Source organism: Stegodyphus dumicola, chromosome X2 (assembly GCF_044657685.1).
Source record: "Stegodyphus dumicola isolate Sdum_Otavi_A_Nest chromosome X2, ASM4465768v1".
Lineage (NCBI taxonomy): Eukaryota > Metazoa > Arthropoda > Arachnida > Araneae > Eresidae > Stegodyphus > Stegodyphus dumicola.
The window spans coordinates 111,141,890-111,157,070 of record NC_140781.1 but is presented as its reverse complement, the minus strand read 5'-3'; the positions used below and the strand labels follow the sequence as shown (position 1 = coordinate 111,157,070).

Genomic DNA, 15,181 nt, shown 5'->3' with positions numbered 1-15,181 from the left:
AAATTTCCTTTACGTTGACAGTTTACTGCCATTTTAAGAAATTCTGAAAGTTTACTGAGCAATATTTTTGAAAATACTACCTTCAACTCTTTCATTTGTTTTGAATGGGAATAATACCGACAGATTGCTGTCTCTAATATTTCAGATGTAAACTCAAAATTAAGCTCAGCTGGCTGCTCTTTTGAAAAGATTTGAATTTATTTATTACGGAGCAGCACGCAATGATTATTTACCATGAAAAGACTGACCTTTCATGAAAGAATTTAATGGAAAATGGGATTTTTTTACTGAAAATAAAGAAAAGCTGTTGAAAACCCTAGCCAGCCGGTTTTATCAAGAAATTTAATAAATAGACATATAGATAGGCTAGTATTATCAGTGGTAGTGTACACTTATTTGCTAAATTGCCATTAGACAGCAATAAAGTTTTTGTGATCGGCTGCAAAAAGAAAAGGACGCAAAAAGGATTATAAAAATTAATTTGATTCAATTATAAATAAGATGATAAATCAGCAAAATCATAAAATATTTTCAATTTGGCGTTTCAGCTTATGACAACAATATACAGAGTGATTCAAAATTATCTGGCAAAAATGTAAAAGCAGATAGAGAGGCTCGAAATAAGCAGGTTTTGTAATGAAATGAATAAGCAGAAACAGTGCGTTGGGGATGGTACAGGGCGTTGTTGAGCAGTAGATAAAAGTGTTCTGCTAGCGACACTCGTAATTTCCCTTGTAAATTTCAAGAAGTAGCCCTCGCTACATGAACATGTAGCTTTCCAACCTGTATTTTATTTATGGGGCTGAATCTTAAACGCAGCAGCTACTCAAAGAAGCTATACAGAACTATTCCTGAGTACTTTCAGCAGCTGCTCAATCTCCATTCGCAGCCTTATATAATAAATGCATATTGCCGATCTTTGCTTTCGTGTTGCGATGCACACCGCTCGAAAGGCGCCTGAGAAATGACGATTTATGCCAGCAGAATACTTCAGTCTACTGCTTAACAGGACCTTGTAGCACCTCAGCGGACCATTTCCGCACATACATTCCATTACAAAATCTATTTATTTTGATCCTCTGTACCAGGCTTTACATTTTTTGCTATATATTTTTGAATTATTGTGAATAAAGAGGGTATAAAGGAATTGTTGAGTTGAAAATGTTTTATGATTTAGTTGAACTATCGTACATAAAAAGCCTTGTCAGATTTCCCATTTCCATAAGAATGCAACAATTACTGTTTAAGAAATGTGAGTTCGTATATATATATATAATTTTTAAGAATATGCAAAAATGGACTTTTAAAGCTAAAATCTAGCGCTGACAAGATTAATTAAATTTATTAACTAGTGAAATTATAAGAAATTATAGAAAGCAGAGTAAAAACTGATGTAATTAGAAACCTATTGTAACAATCGAAGTTACAGTCAGTTAGAGACTTAAGAAAAACCTATTAGTTAAATTAATTATTGCTGGTTTTATGGAGAAAGACCGATTTTTCAAGGAGTGTACTTTTAAGTTTCATAGGACGAAATTCCAACTGTAAACATTTTGTAAATATATATTTAGGTTGATATTTTCAAGTATTTTCGATATCTGATTATTTGCGTATACTTTCAGAATCATGTCGGGGTATTTTCCTAAACTGCTTGAAACTTGGCAGATAGCTCTCATGTGCTCTTCCTGAACCGATTAATCTAACCATATTTATGCTACTCCTAGGCCAAGCCATATTATAATATTAAAAAAATAAAGGAAAAAGGAAGGGGATCTAGGAAGTTATTTTCTTAAAAATTAGGAAAATATTTTGTGTTAAAAAGTAAATATTTTTTGAAGCAGAATGTGGAACCTGATTCACAAAAGAGTAGTTTACTATTTTTTTATAAAACATGTATGGTTTAACTTCAGTTACATACGAAAGACTCAAAAATAATTTTTTACTTTGAAAATGTTTAGCTTCAATTACATTTACTTTACTGCTTTACCAAGATCTGTTATTTGTCCATACACAAGAAAACTATCAAAATAAATAAAGGCCACAGAAATTCAGATCATTTCTTGCTTATCGATTTTTATGTTCTATCTAAAACGAGTATTCATAAACATGTTTTTATAGAACATATGTCGCAAATTCAGAAATTCTCATATGTTCGTTCCCATCATATTATGACTGAATTTCGTGACTTTTCAGGTAGAAATAGAGATATAATAACTGCCCGGAAGGAATCGATTTGTGTTAAAGGAATCAGCAACTTTCTTCGACATGTACCTGAAGTTATTGCGCGATATCTATGTTGCTCTCCTCAGTGCGAAATTCGGATCGATATCGAATTGACGGGTTTCATGAGGCGCTAAAATCGAAGATGATCTCATCCATAATTCTCGTTTACTCAGAACATATCATGTTTTAATATGAGGATATAAATGTTCAGGAAAAATATCATTATACGGTTGATTACTTTTAATGGATGCGGGTACCTGGAGAGGGAAATGAGAAATTCATTACAAAGTGTAGGCTCAGCCGTATCAACGTCTCTTATAAATTCTGCTCATTTGATGTACATTAATTTTCTTAGTTGCAAAAATGGGCGAAATTCAGCTTGCTTTGGCTGTGAATGAAAAAGCTCAGTGCATGTTTGGAAAGCACGTTAAGTTGCCTCTCGACTTGTAATGAGATTTTTCATTTGAAATTTACAACTTACCGAAATCTGGCTTTTATCTAAATAGCATGTTGGCATATACTGCTTACGTTTAACAATTCTGTATTACTCCACTGGGCGCACATTATCTGAAAGATACATCAGTGATGCTCATTATGTATTCTACTATCTGCTTATCTATTTATTCAATTATGGAGTGATGACGTGATGACCATCTGTCTAAGTGGACCGATGGCTTCAGGGAAGACTTTCTAAGCTGGCTCATATTTACATTAATAATGATGAAAATCATTTTAGAAAAAAAGTATGGATTGACTTGGATTAATTAGATGACTCAATTTCTGCTAAACACGTTAATGCTATTTGACAACGCGGATGGATGCCTTCGTGGAGGGCTTCCTAATATGAACAAAGGGAACTTATCAATTTAAAATAAGTCATTTAATCCTAGTGAGAAATAATTTGTATTGTCTATTTATTAAATTAATACCATTTAACTTTCTGTAAAAAGTTGAAGAGCAAAACTAACTTTTCCATAGAAGTGTCATCAATAAAGACGCAAATTTATTGGCTAATGAAAGGAGATTAAAATATTTCGAATTCATCTTAATTTTAATGCATTTGAATTTCCAGACCAAATTTAAATATTTGTGTCAAGTAGTTTTTTTTTTTTTATTTCAGAATGACCAAAAGATAGGCTATTTAAATGTGGAACTAATTAGAACAACTTTTAAAGAACTTTGCTTTCCTGAATGTTGTATGCGGTACTTGCTCCTTGATGACTTTCTAATGGCGGTGCTTTTATATTTGCGTTCTGTATCGGCGGAAGCACGCAAAAACTACATGCCGGCACAACCGCCTCTTTCATCTTAAGTTTTAAAACTAACACGAAACCATGACAATTTAACGATTTTGTCTGCTCTTTCTCATATGACATGTCTCAGTATTTAAAACGAAAGAGCATAAAGCTCTATTGCTGTTTTTTTTTTTTTTTTTGCTGATTTATAGTTATCTGAGAAACGTGTTATTCGTATAAAAGTTCCCAGGTTCTATTATGGCAACCTAATCAGCACAGATTTTTCAAATGTTAATTAAGTTTGTTTAGTTAGTCGAATACTGCAAAGCACGTAAGGACTGTCTAAGGTGAGGGATACTTTCGTGAAGGACTTACAAACATTAGCCGAGAAAATTACAAAACAAAACAAAAAAAAAAAAGTTTTATCATTCTTTACGTATGGCTATCTTTAAATGAAGTACTTTCTGGAAGTTAATATCTGGATGATGTAAACAAGCAAATTTAGTTCTGATGTTAATATGTTAACTTAATATGTTAACGTACATTAATATGTAAACGTACATAAATATGTAAACGTACGTTAATATGTAAACGTACGTTAGACAAAAATTGATAGTTATAAAAATTATCAATAAAAAATTTTCACATATGATGTTTTCAAATTATTTGTGTGCAAAAATTTATATTTTGAAGAATATAGGAATAATGGATGAGTACTTTTTAAAAATAAAATAAATGAATATTTTCACTTGATTTATTAAGTAATTAATGAAAAAAATTACATTAAAATCTCTTATATATATATATATATATTTAATAATGGATTAGAAAGGTCAACAGAAAGATTTTTCATAATCAAAGTTCAGTAACCGACTGGATGTGACAGCTGAGAACTGGTACTTTATCCGTTCAGAAAAGACCCATGAAGGCGAAAGTTGAATTATCTACATTTTAAGTTAGAAGGCTATGCATACAAACAATTTTCTATGGTTTTATCAATGTGCCATTCATTGCTTTACACATTTTTATCATCCTGTATTCAGTTTGTTAAAATATTATACGTACTTGCAAATAAGTTCAAAATTTTATTTTTTTTTAAATCTCAATAATCAAATAAATAGCATAACATAAAAAAGACTAGGGTTTATGCAAATACATTAATAAATATTTTATTTTATTAAAGCCTTAATTTTTTCTTCTTAATGGCTTATTGATTCGAGAAAACCTTAATGCCTTAATGGCATTCTTGAGACGTTCTGCAAAGATATTTCCAATCCTCCTGGCTTTTTATTCTCTATATACCATACTTGCTTTTGAAACAGCTTATTTTCTACGACATTCTTAGTCTTGCATATAGTTAAGCTAAAGGCTTTGAATCTTCTGAAGTTGAAAGAGCGTCTGACAATCCAGTCTTCCTGTTAGTATTTTAAACAGCATTGTTTAAAAATTACATTCGGGCGTTAGCGTTCATGTTAGCCGATGCGTCAAATACGCGCCGGTAAAATATATGAGACAGCTTATCCTATTTAATATAAAATGTTTTTTTTTCAGTATTTATCCCGTCTCTAAATTAGATTATAAGAACAACAAATGAATACAATAATAGCAAATGTAACTGAAAGTTAATTTACACTACGGCTTGGCAGTTTAAAAACTAACGCGTTATCAAAACTCTGATATTTGTTCCCGTTGGCATAATAATCCTTTAAATATTTGAAAATAAAATAGTAAATTAGAATCGGTAGGGTCGCTATTATAACTAAAAACTAAGTTAAAATCCTGCAGACCCTACTACACAGTTATCGAAACGTCTTTAACAACTCACAAAGTACGGAAAACGGATTAAACAACCTTTTTATTTTACTCTCAGTTTGAACATATATGCACAAATTGTGCTACAAAAGGAATTTCCACAGCTTTTAGATATTTTAATTTAACAGAACAGACAGTTCAGTTCGAATGTCGATAACGTAATCTGAGACTGCACATTAAATCGAATAAGCTGGCTCATATAGTTTAACACCACATATTTAAATCATCATCTAGCAAGAATACTAATCCCTTAATATCAGTTTTAAACAGATTTGCCTAAAAATTCTAAGAGAAAAATGCGATTGTCAGAAGCTCTCTCAGCTAAAGCGATACTGTAATACTGCAGTGGTATTCTGGGGTTCTGCTGCCTAAGCAGAACTTCAGAGAGTAATTACAGAGTTCCTTACGGAGCCTTAGAATAAGTGGTACGTGAAATGTGTCCTTCGTAAGGGAAGATGTGTCCTTCGTAAGATGGCGAAAGAAGGGAAGAGGCGCTTCAGCCTCTATAGTAGCTAGAGCCATTCCGCATCTGGAGCCACTTATAGCACTAGGAGAAAATCCAGCTAGGCTGCGGGCAAGATGGGTGTTACCAACTGTGAGAATAGCGTCAACTTCCAGGTGACGGTGTCCAATCCAGACAACACACGAGAAAGAAAAACATAGTGTATTTAAGAATTTTCATCATGAAACGTAACTGGCAATTCGGCTATGTGTACGTGATGGGCGAAATCTCATGTCATCTGACAAATTTTTCTTGCTATAAAAGATCTACAGCGTCCGGATGAATGAAAAAAAATCGTCCTCTAAGATTTCATAATTTGGAAGTTCAGCGAAGTTTGCAGTATCTCAACTAAAGTTTCAAAACTCTCAGCTTAAGTACACGCGAAGCTAATTTGCATTCTGGTGAGAAATACGGAAGGAGAAGTTATATTAAAAACTTAAATCATAGTAACTAGTTTATTAACGTAAGATACTTTAAAAATCTAATACACTGGCTCTTAATTTTAGCTGTCCATCTAGTGGCCGAACGGTTAAAGACTGCTGATAGTTTGTCTCGGAAACCAACCCAGGTGAACGAGCTGGCTGCATGGTTTTCGTGATTTTCCCTATGTGCAACGGGAACACGAGCCACATTTTTGTAGAAAGATCCTGCATGTAGGTATTCCTTTTTTTAGGCAGGTGGTCTTCATGAGCTTTACGATATTGAAATGACTAACCTACCTAACTTACGTGCGATTTCTAAACGTAGATTTCTAAACTATGAAATTTAGAAGCTTTCCGAAGCTTAGTGTAATGACTAGAATTTAGGACTTGAGAAATCGCAGTTAGATGTCTAAGAATGTGTTATTCTAAATCCTATATTTGCATAAAAATATATTTTGCTTTAAAAAAGTCTCTGGTGATAATTAGGTGCCCTTTCAAGCGTAAACAACACTTGTAAACAACTCTTTTCATATCGGGCACTACCAAAGCATTGCCCGATATGAAAAGATAATTATGAAAATTCATGAAATTGTACGCGAGGTGCTAACAGCTCTTTGAAATTCGATTCAGGTGCAACATAGCAAACACTGATTTTAAGAAATTTAATTTGCAGTAAAAGACACGAAATAGCTTTGGACGTAAAACACCTTCAGGATAGCTTTATTTATTGCCTTTGATACACACAGAAAAGAATATAAAAAAATCTTATGTTCTAGTAAATTTTGCCGCTGTTACACATTTCTGTGGTAGAAGACAGCATGTTTTATTTATATTTTTGACGTACTCAGAAGTATTGAATGCGTATATTATGCGCAATTTTGAAATTAAACAAATAAATTTTATTGAATATAAAATAAAGTAAAATAAAATAGCAGAAGATTTATGATGAAGATAAAAATTTACTCTTATGAAAGAAAAAAAGACTTTAAACTTTTGATTAACATGCGTGTATCTTGGAAAATTTTAAATGAAAACTCTAATATTTTGCAAGTATGCCTAGAAATACATCTACTTTCAGATGATGGCAAAAGTTGTATATATACTTATGAAACTTGGTACCTTATCATAATTTAAGGCGTAGTAAAAAGCTAAGCATGTCGTACAAGAAAAAGATTGATTTTGTGTCAAAATACCTATCTGAAAGCAATCTTTCAGATAAATCTAGTACGTATCCATAGTCGCGCTTTCGAGACATGCTCACATTCAAAATGCGAGCTGAATTGCGTCAATCGACCCATACAAAACAGGAGATATAAAACTGTCTCCCCCACTTTTTTTTACTCTGGGTATAATAGGGCTATTTTACGAGAGGGTGCCGTTGTAACACATACTTGCAATGAAATGGTATGCAATAGAGCTGACTTTCTTTTTTCGTCACTAAAAAGTAAGTACATCGGTGTTTCAAGATTTTTTGTTTGGAATTTTCCGAAAAGCTTTATTCATTTGTCAGGGGTTGAAAAATAGTGCGTAATATGTTATTATTTTTGTACTGCTAAGCAAGATATGAATATCTTTTGCTGTACTTACATCTGCACATAAAATAAAAGAACTTGCTTGAGAATAGATGAATACCGTTATGAAATAGCGTGGCAGAGCATTTCCTGATATGAAAAGAGAATTATGAAAATTTATGAAATTGTGCGCGAGGTCCTAACAGCTCTTTGAAATTCGATTCAGATGCACCATAGCAAGCACTGATTTCATGAAGTTATCAAATTTTAACAAAACTGCTTTGGAAGCTTCCAAACGTCATGATTTCCAGCGGTAGTTTAAAGATTGATCTTTACTTTTCTATCTTTCCTTCCTCTTTTTTTCCTTTTTGTATGCACGTACCACGTGGATGTCGAATTGAAGACAGCTGCTGCTGCTTCTCTCAGTAATCGATTAAGAGCTTTCATTTTTTTCCCTTTAAGTACATTTTCCTGATCGCATTTAGAACTTCTTTCTTTACTTACCTTATTGGTTTGAGAGCACAGCACACTCAAATGGAAAATTTTGAGTGAAGAAACATTTTTTCTTTCAGTACTATCTTTTAAGGATTTAAACACGCAAAAGCCATCGTGTTCAATGAGATTTTGAATTTATTTTACACAGGTTCGGTAACAGCTTTAACCCTTAAGCACTTAAGTGTGGTCTGAGAAAACATACCATTTCTTTCTGTTCTAGAATAGCCCACGAGCGGCCGTTGATAGTTCGGTCTTCGGCTCGAATTCCGGCGAACGGATTGCCTGCATGGGCGTTTCTCTGGTTTCCTCCCTTGCATAGAGTAGATACGAACCAGTTTTCCTTAGAAAGTCCTCCACAAACACATTCCTTCCCTTAGGCAAATAGCTCTCGAGTGCTTTGGCATAGTTAAATAAACCCCAAACCAAAATCTTTTCTAGAAATTTCATGTTAAGCATGAATTTTAGAGGTACTATTTTAATCTGTAATCTTTTTTTAATACTGCTAACAGTAATGTTAGAGCTAATAAAAAAAATTAGTTAGTGTATAGTTTATGTCAGCGGACTTTGAAACTACATTACGATGAAAGTGCGACATAGTTTGGCAACAGCGGTAAAGACTTAGAAGATGTTCTTACTAACCATTGAGTGGCATATATGAAATTTTACAAAATTATGAATAATAAGAAAATGCGACTAATTTTTTAAATTATTGATTTTATGTTTAGGATTTTATTTTATTTCTAAAGTTAAGCCATAGTCGGTGAGGGGAAATGTCAGTACTATTTAAAGTAATACTTCTGCAGTCTCACCAGTTACAGGCTAAGATTTGTGCTCAATTCATATATGTAGACTGCACTTCCTACATTTGTTTATGTGATAAAGGTAAGTTTAATATTCTTCCATATTAACCAGGAAAAGCTTAACTCGTTATACAGCTATGTAACTTCAATTAACTAAGCCTGGAGAAAGACTTATTTGTAATTTTCAGAAAAAATCACACGTATGTTTTCTTACGTGAAATTATCTGATGCATTAACTGGCCGTTTTTAATCTTTACAGTTAAGCACAAACGCTTACACAGTATTTAAGAAAATGATGTTTTAATTCCTATAGGCAGTATTAAAATTTTAACTAATTATAATTTGCATTTTTAAGAAAAGGCTGATTTTAGAGCTTATAAAACATGGAGAACATTTTCAGAAGAAAAAAGGAAGTAAGAGAATGAGTCACGTATTTTCGATGTAAGGTGAAAGAAATAGAAAAAAAAAAAAAAAAAAAAAAAAAAAAAAAAAAAAACTGGTTCCCTGTTAAAGGGGAGTCAGTTGCCAAATGTACTCCAAAGCGTCAAATGTTGCAGCATGCCCTTAATGCCGAAGCTGTGGGCGATGCCTAATTTGTCCAGGTCCCTGATTATCTTTAACCGAAAACAGATTGCTGCGTAGATATCTCATTCTTCCCATGTACACAGCGATCTGTTTTCACTCAAAAAAGTCTAATATTTGCACAAGTTTTATCATTGCACACAAACTTGGCATTAAACGTGTTTTTTCTTTTTCTTTTTTCATTTGTTCTGGATTTAATAAAATAATTAATCTTTTCGCTATGTATTATCAGAATTTCCGGAATCTCTTTAAACTTCGCGCTAACGCTAATGTTTTGCGTTAACTTGATGCGCGTTAACAGGGAGAAGTACCAAAATTCCTTACATAGTGTCTAGACTCTTTGATACCCCAAAGCCATCCGCAAACAGTAGATAAGATAATTTATTGCAACAAAGCCCCGGAGTGTCGTTGTCCCTAATAAATGATAAACTGTGTGAAAGTTTAATAAGAAGTGTTCACTTCATTAAAAGAATTCTGAAGGAATTCTATATTATTTCATTACATTAACTGTATTTGCAATATCCAATAAATTACCCAGGTAGCGTTTATTTTACAACGCAGTGAAAGTTCATAATATCAAGTTTTGGGACTAATGCCCGTGCTTTAAAATAGTATTTGAATACATTAGTGATCGGTAATAAGAAATCTCTCTCTCTTTTTTTTTAAACGGTAGATATCAGCGACTAGTAACAAAAAACTCGTTTTCAGCCGCTCGTGTTTAATGTTGGATAACTAAAATTATCAGAAATAAATTCGAACAAAACATTAGCGTTCGCCAATGTGTTAAGCTGTAGAATGGAATCTTACGCAAAATACTTTTTCTTTGGATAACTAACCTGTCCACCATAATGCCTGCTCTAATTGCATTGGCAACCGATCGAAATCGTGGCTTGTCTTCAGATCTCTTCCGCTGAGCTGCAGGCTTTTTTGTAAATGTGGAAGCCAACCAGTCTCGTACTTCAGTAGGAACAGCGTTGGGCTGAAATTCAGAAAGTTCATCCTCGTCGTCTAGTGTTCTGCGACTGAAAGAAGATTTAGAGAAAATACATGGTTAGAAAGTTAGTAGAAAGAAGAATTAGAATAATTAATGCAGTTAATATGCGTCATATAACTATTAACTCTGCTGTGAATGACATCGTAGTTAAAATCATCGCAACATCACTATGCTAATAGTAAGAAGCCAAGATCATGATTCTATTCCATAAAATAGAAAATTCCGTACAAATTTATTGATTCTTATGAGCTCCAACATGATTAGTGTTAGTTCGCGTAGAACCTTCTCTTTTTTATAAGAACATTATTATAATTTTAGCTTATTTAGATTTATTAATACTTTGGCAAGATTAAACCCACAATATTTCATTTAGAAATGAACGGTAATGAATTGCAGAAATGAAAATTATCTCCTCTGTTGTTAATATTAGTAAGTCATAGACACAGGATAAGATATGAATAAAGCATCTTGAAACTTTAAAAAAAACATATTTTATTTAACGGTTGAACATCTACTGTCTAAGCATCCGTCGGAAAACATGGTTATTTAGCGACCTCGTTCGTCGCCTGTGCACCATAAGGGACAAGACGAATTACAACTGCAAGAAGAGGGAAAGACAACGACATCAGATTTATACGGAATTCGATGCCAAAACCTTGGTTTCGAGTTTCACCACAGCTAACTGAAAGACAAATATAGGTAACTCTAGGCTCTCCGATATGCGTTTACTATCGCTAAGCAGAGCTTTCTGTTACATGAAGTAAATGTTTTAATCTAAAGCTGAAAGTTTCAAATAACTCTCACTGATGTAAAACTAATAAAAGAGGCGTCAAAAAGTATTAAATTAGTCAAAGGAATACAAAGAATACATAATTTTCAGTGCATTATTAAGCGGTTCAAAATCAATATTTACGCCTGACAGAAAGTTCTGGGTATTCAGTTGAGTTATATATAGAGAGAGCCAAGTGTTTAAATAATCATTTATAATAACCACAATATCTATCAGTTTTCTTTTCCTAATATTGAGGTGGCTGTACGCCAACCATTTCTTACTTTTTCTCTGTCTCGGAATTGACAAGTCTGTCATTTTCACTGTCGATATAGCGTGCTTCGACCAGAATAGAAGTAAAAGTTTAAAAAATTCTGCTCCGATTTAAGCAGTTGCAGTTAGTATACGTTTGGCAGTTTCTAGAAAAATCTTTCCGTATAACTAGAATTAACGCAACTCTTTTCAAACTATATTAACTTTGCGAAAAAAAATCTTTTTACCTTATATCGCCTTCATAAATCTTTACATTATTCGTCAGGTTTGAAAAGCTGCAGTTATATAAAAATAAAGTTTTCCTTTAAAGCGGTATTTTATTTTAACAAAAGAGAAAGTATTAATAATCGTTTTAGCATAATCTTCAACAACCAAAAACCACAATTCAAATCTTAGTTTTATACTCATCAACCCTTAATGTAAGATTTCCAGATGATGTTTCCTCAATTTTCGATTTCTGACAGTGGGCAAGCATTTATCATATGTACATATATTAGGAATATTATAAAGCTAGAAGAAATTCTTGACTTTTGAAAGCTACACACCATAGATATGTACACTTTGCTTTACATTCTTTAAAACAAAACTTTTAAATTTATATATTAGTTTAAAAATTTTTAAAAGCTACTTGTGTTATGTTTTGGTTCCAAATATATGAAGATAATGAAATAATGTTAAAAAAGAGATTAAAATTTATAAAGATATTTAATACATATATAAAATTTAAGTGTAATTACCATAAGTTAGCATAAGTTAGCTTTAGAGCTATTTTATAGGTAAACTGAAGTCATGAACGCAAACCAGTCACAAAATACTCACATCATACAAAATCCACGCTCGAAAGGTAAAATGTAGAAACATGATACAAAAATAATATGAATATCTATGTAATAAGTTTGATGCACGGGGCAAAATGAATACATATGAATGTATTCAGAAATAAGAAATATTCAAGGGAAGTTATTCAAAAGTGAAATAATTTAGCAACAAAATACTACTTAAGTTCAATACTATGCCAAAATCTGTACGCAGATCTTTTAGGAAGAAAAAACAAATTTTGTTAATATTTCTTTCGCTTTTTATTCTATAAAAGCTTACAGTTTGTATGCACTGAACGAACAAGAGTTGAGGAAATTTCAAATCAGTTTCGTATCAGGTGTTTTGAATATTTCAAACAACTTCGAGTCATTACATTGCATTTTCTGATCTGCCACTCTGTTTCATTTTTGATTCTCAAGAGTTTTCGCAAAACCTTTACCTGCCACCAAATCGCCAATAATGCTAGAATTAAACAAATTTTTTTAAAGTGTCTTTGTTTATTTAACGCATGTGTCTCCAAATTAATTTTTAAAAATTTCATCTTAGCTTTATTTTTAAAAGAGAAATTATAATAAAGGAATTGGATGTATAATAAAGAAATGCCACAGAGTATTTAGTACAGAAGCAGAATCGGTCCTTTTCTTTAGACACTAGATATCATTGAGAACGTCAGAAATTTTGCTTTTGATTCATATCATAAACTTTCTTGTTATATTTTGAGATGCAAAAAGTTTTGTTAAGTTATATGTTGTTGACTTGATTTAAACATTGGTGTTTGAAAAATAATACAGTGAACTTACCTCATAACGACTTTCTAGGAATCGATGGAATAGGAAGCCATATTCAGTGGTTGTTATAACGAATGGAGGACAGGCTTATGAATAATAGGTCGTGAATTCTTTGGGTTGTTTTATGGAAAACGGTCGTTATATCGAAGGTAGTACTAATGCAATTTGATTGCATTTAAATTGGCAAATGATGGTAAAATTATACAGAAGTCACACAGAGTACCGGTTTGTATTATTAACATATTTAAATATCAGGAGCATTTCAATCAGCTACCTCTAGAAACGAAGACAACTCGTTGTTTGATTAATTGTAGTAAAGCCTAAAAAAAGAAGGATTCCATCATGGAAGAATTTTTAAGCGGAATTGGCTCCTATTAACCTTACACATAAAGGAAAACTATGGAAATCTTTTCAGCTAACCCGATATTCGGAACGAGAACTCCGAAAAAAATTAACTTTTAGCGGCTTTAACCACAAAACACAAGTGGATGAGCATCAAAAGCATGCCCAGGAAAGAGAAAAATATTCTAACAAAAGTGTTCCAAAATTCAGTTTAAAGGCTGGCCGTGTTTAACAGAAAAAAAGACATCCGATTAAACCGAACGGAGAGCATTTCACCTATGCATTTTGCATACATTAAATGATCATAAAAAAAGAAAAAAGAAGCCCTACGAGTGTGAATAGAAAGCAATGCCTAGAAATTTGCTTGATACTAAAAAGAAAATTTTAGTTTTCTGATAATAGCGAGCTATAAGGTATTTCCTCCCTCTTTCTGCATGCCTTCGTTGTGTAACGGTAGCATACTCGGCGAGTATTTCGAGAGATCCAGGTTTCGAGAGACCCGACGACGGCATTACGAATTTTTAACGTCTCCTGCTTCAAAAACCCTAATTACTCTACAGTGGCGGCCGAAATAAGAGGTGGTGGACAATAATTCGTGACCACCAGGATGTGACGATTGGGTCCCCTAATCCCTAGTCGCCCTAATAAGGGGGTGTATATTTTCTCCCTCCTTCCAGCATGAGTTCGTGGTGTAACGGTAGCGCACTCGGCTCGTCTGAGTCGTAGCTAGGGTTTTCAGCGCCCAGGGGCAGCTGAAGATTTCGCGCCCCCTACTGCTTGCCAAGGATGGAAAACATTTTATTCTAAAATGTCTTAGCATCAGTTTGGCGCCCCTTGGATTCTGCCCCCCCCTTGCCCCCCTCTAGCTACGCCCCTGCGGCTCGTATTCGAGAGGCCCAGGTTTAAGACCCGGCGAGGGTATGGCTCATTTTTCACATTTTCTGCATAAAAAAATACCTAATTGTTCTACAGAGCTACAACGAATGCAAAATTAACCTATCCAGTGGGTATATAGCTTCAATGAAAAACAAATGTTCTGAAATAGAGAGCAAGAACAAAGTTAAAGAGAAAAAATTTAAATTGCGACTGTTAAATATGGCTGATGCTTTATTTTAGGTTGCTTGTATGGCCAAAAACTATTACGCTGGTAATCTGCTGATTGTCAGTGGAGCTATGGGAAGTATGGATTATTTAAATATTTTGAAAAGAAATTTGAATGCAAGTATAAATAAACCAAGAATACAGGCAATTACAAAGTTCACCGCGATCAAGATCTGATGCCCACAGCAGAACTTTCTTGAATGCAACTTGCGTATATGTCCCAGCTTTAAGACTTCCGCGACTGGCTGACTTGCGGTCACACTTAGATAAAATTAAAACCTATGAAATACTATTATGCAAATAGAGAAGAAAAAGTATCACCAATAATGAAAAAAAAAAAAAAAAAATGGTGTTGGTCATAAAAAATTGGTCATAGCTCACCTCAACTCAAATAATTTATAAAATAAAACGACTTGCTAATACACAAATGGACTGTATAATGATTATATTAACTTAATATTCCTTTACAAGTAATTCATTTTATATGAAAAAATTTTGAAATTTTAATTTTGT

The 15,181-nt window shown here is 33.0% G+C and overlaps 1 protein-coding gene across 8 annotated transcripts in view; it reads right to left on the bottom strand.

Annotated features, from left to right (window-relative positions):
• LOC118191362 (dual specificity calcium/calmodulin-dependent 3',5'-cyclic nucleotide phosphodiesterase 1-like) overlaps window positions 1–15,181 on the bottom strand; it is a 264,033-nt gene that overhangs the window by 76,016 nt on the left and 172,836 nt on the right. For all 8 annotated transcript variants that reach the window (XR_015039257.1, XR_015039258.1, XR_015039259.1 and 5 more), the window contains one exon: window positions 10,419–10,604. Coding sequence is in view for 5 of the 8 variants with exons in the window: in XM_085810066.1 (XP_085666192.1) it covers window positions 10,419–10,604 (186 nt within the window). In the remaining 3 variants the exon portion in view is untranslated. The remainder of the gene's footprint in view (window positions 1–10,418; window positions 10,605–15,181) is intronic.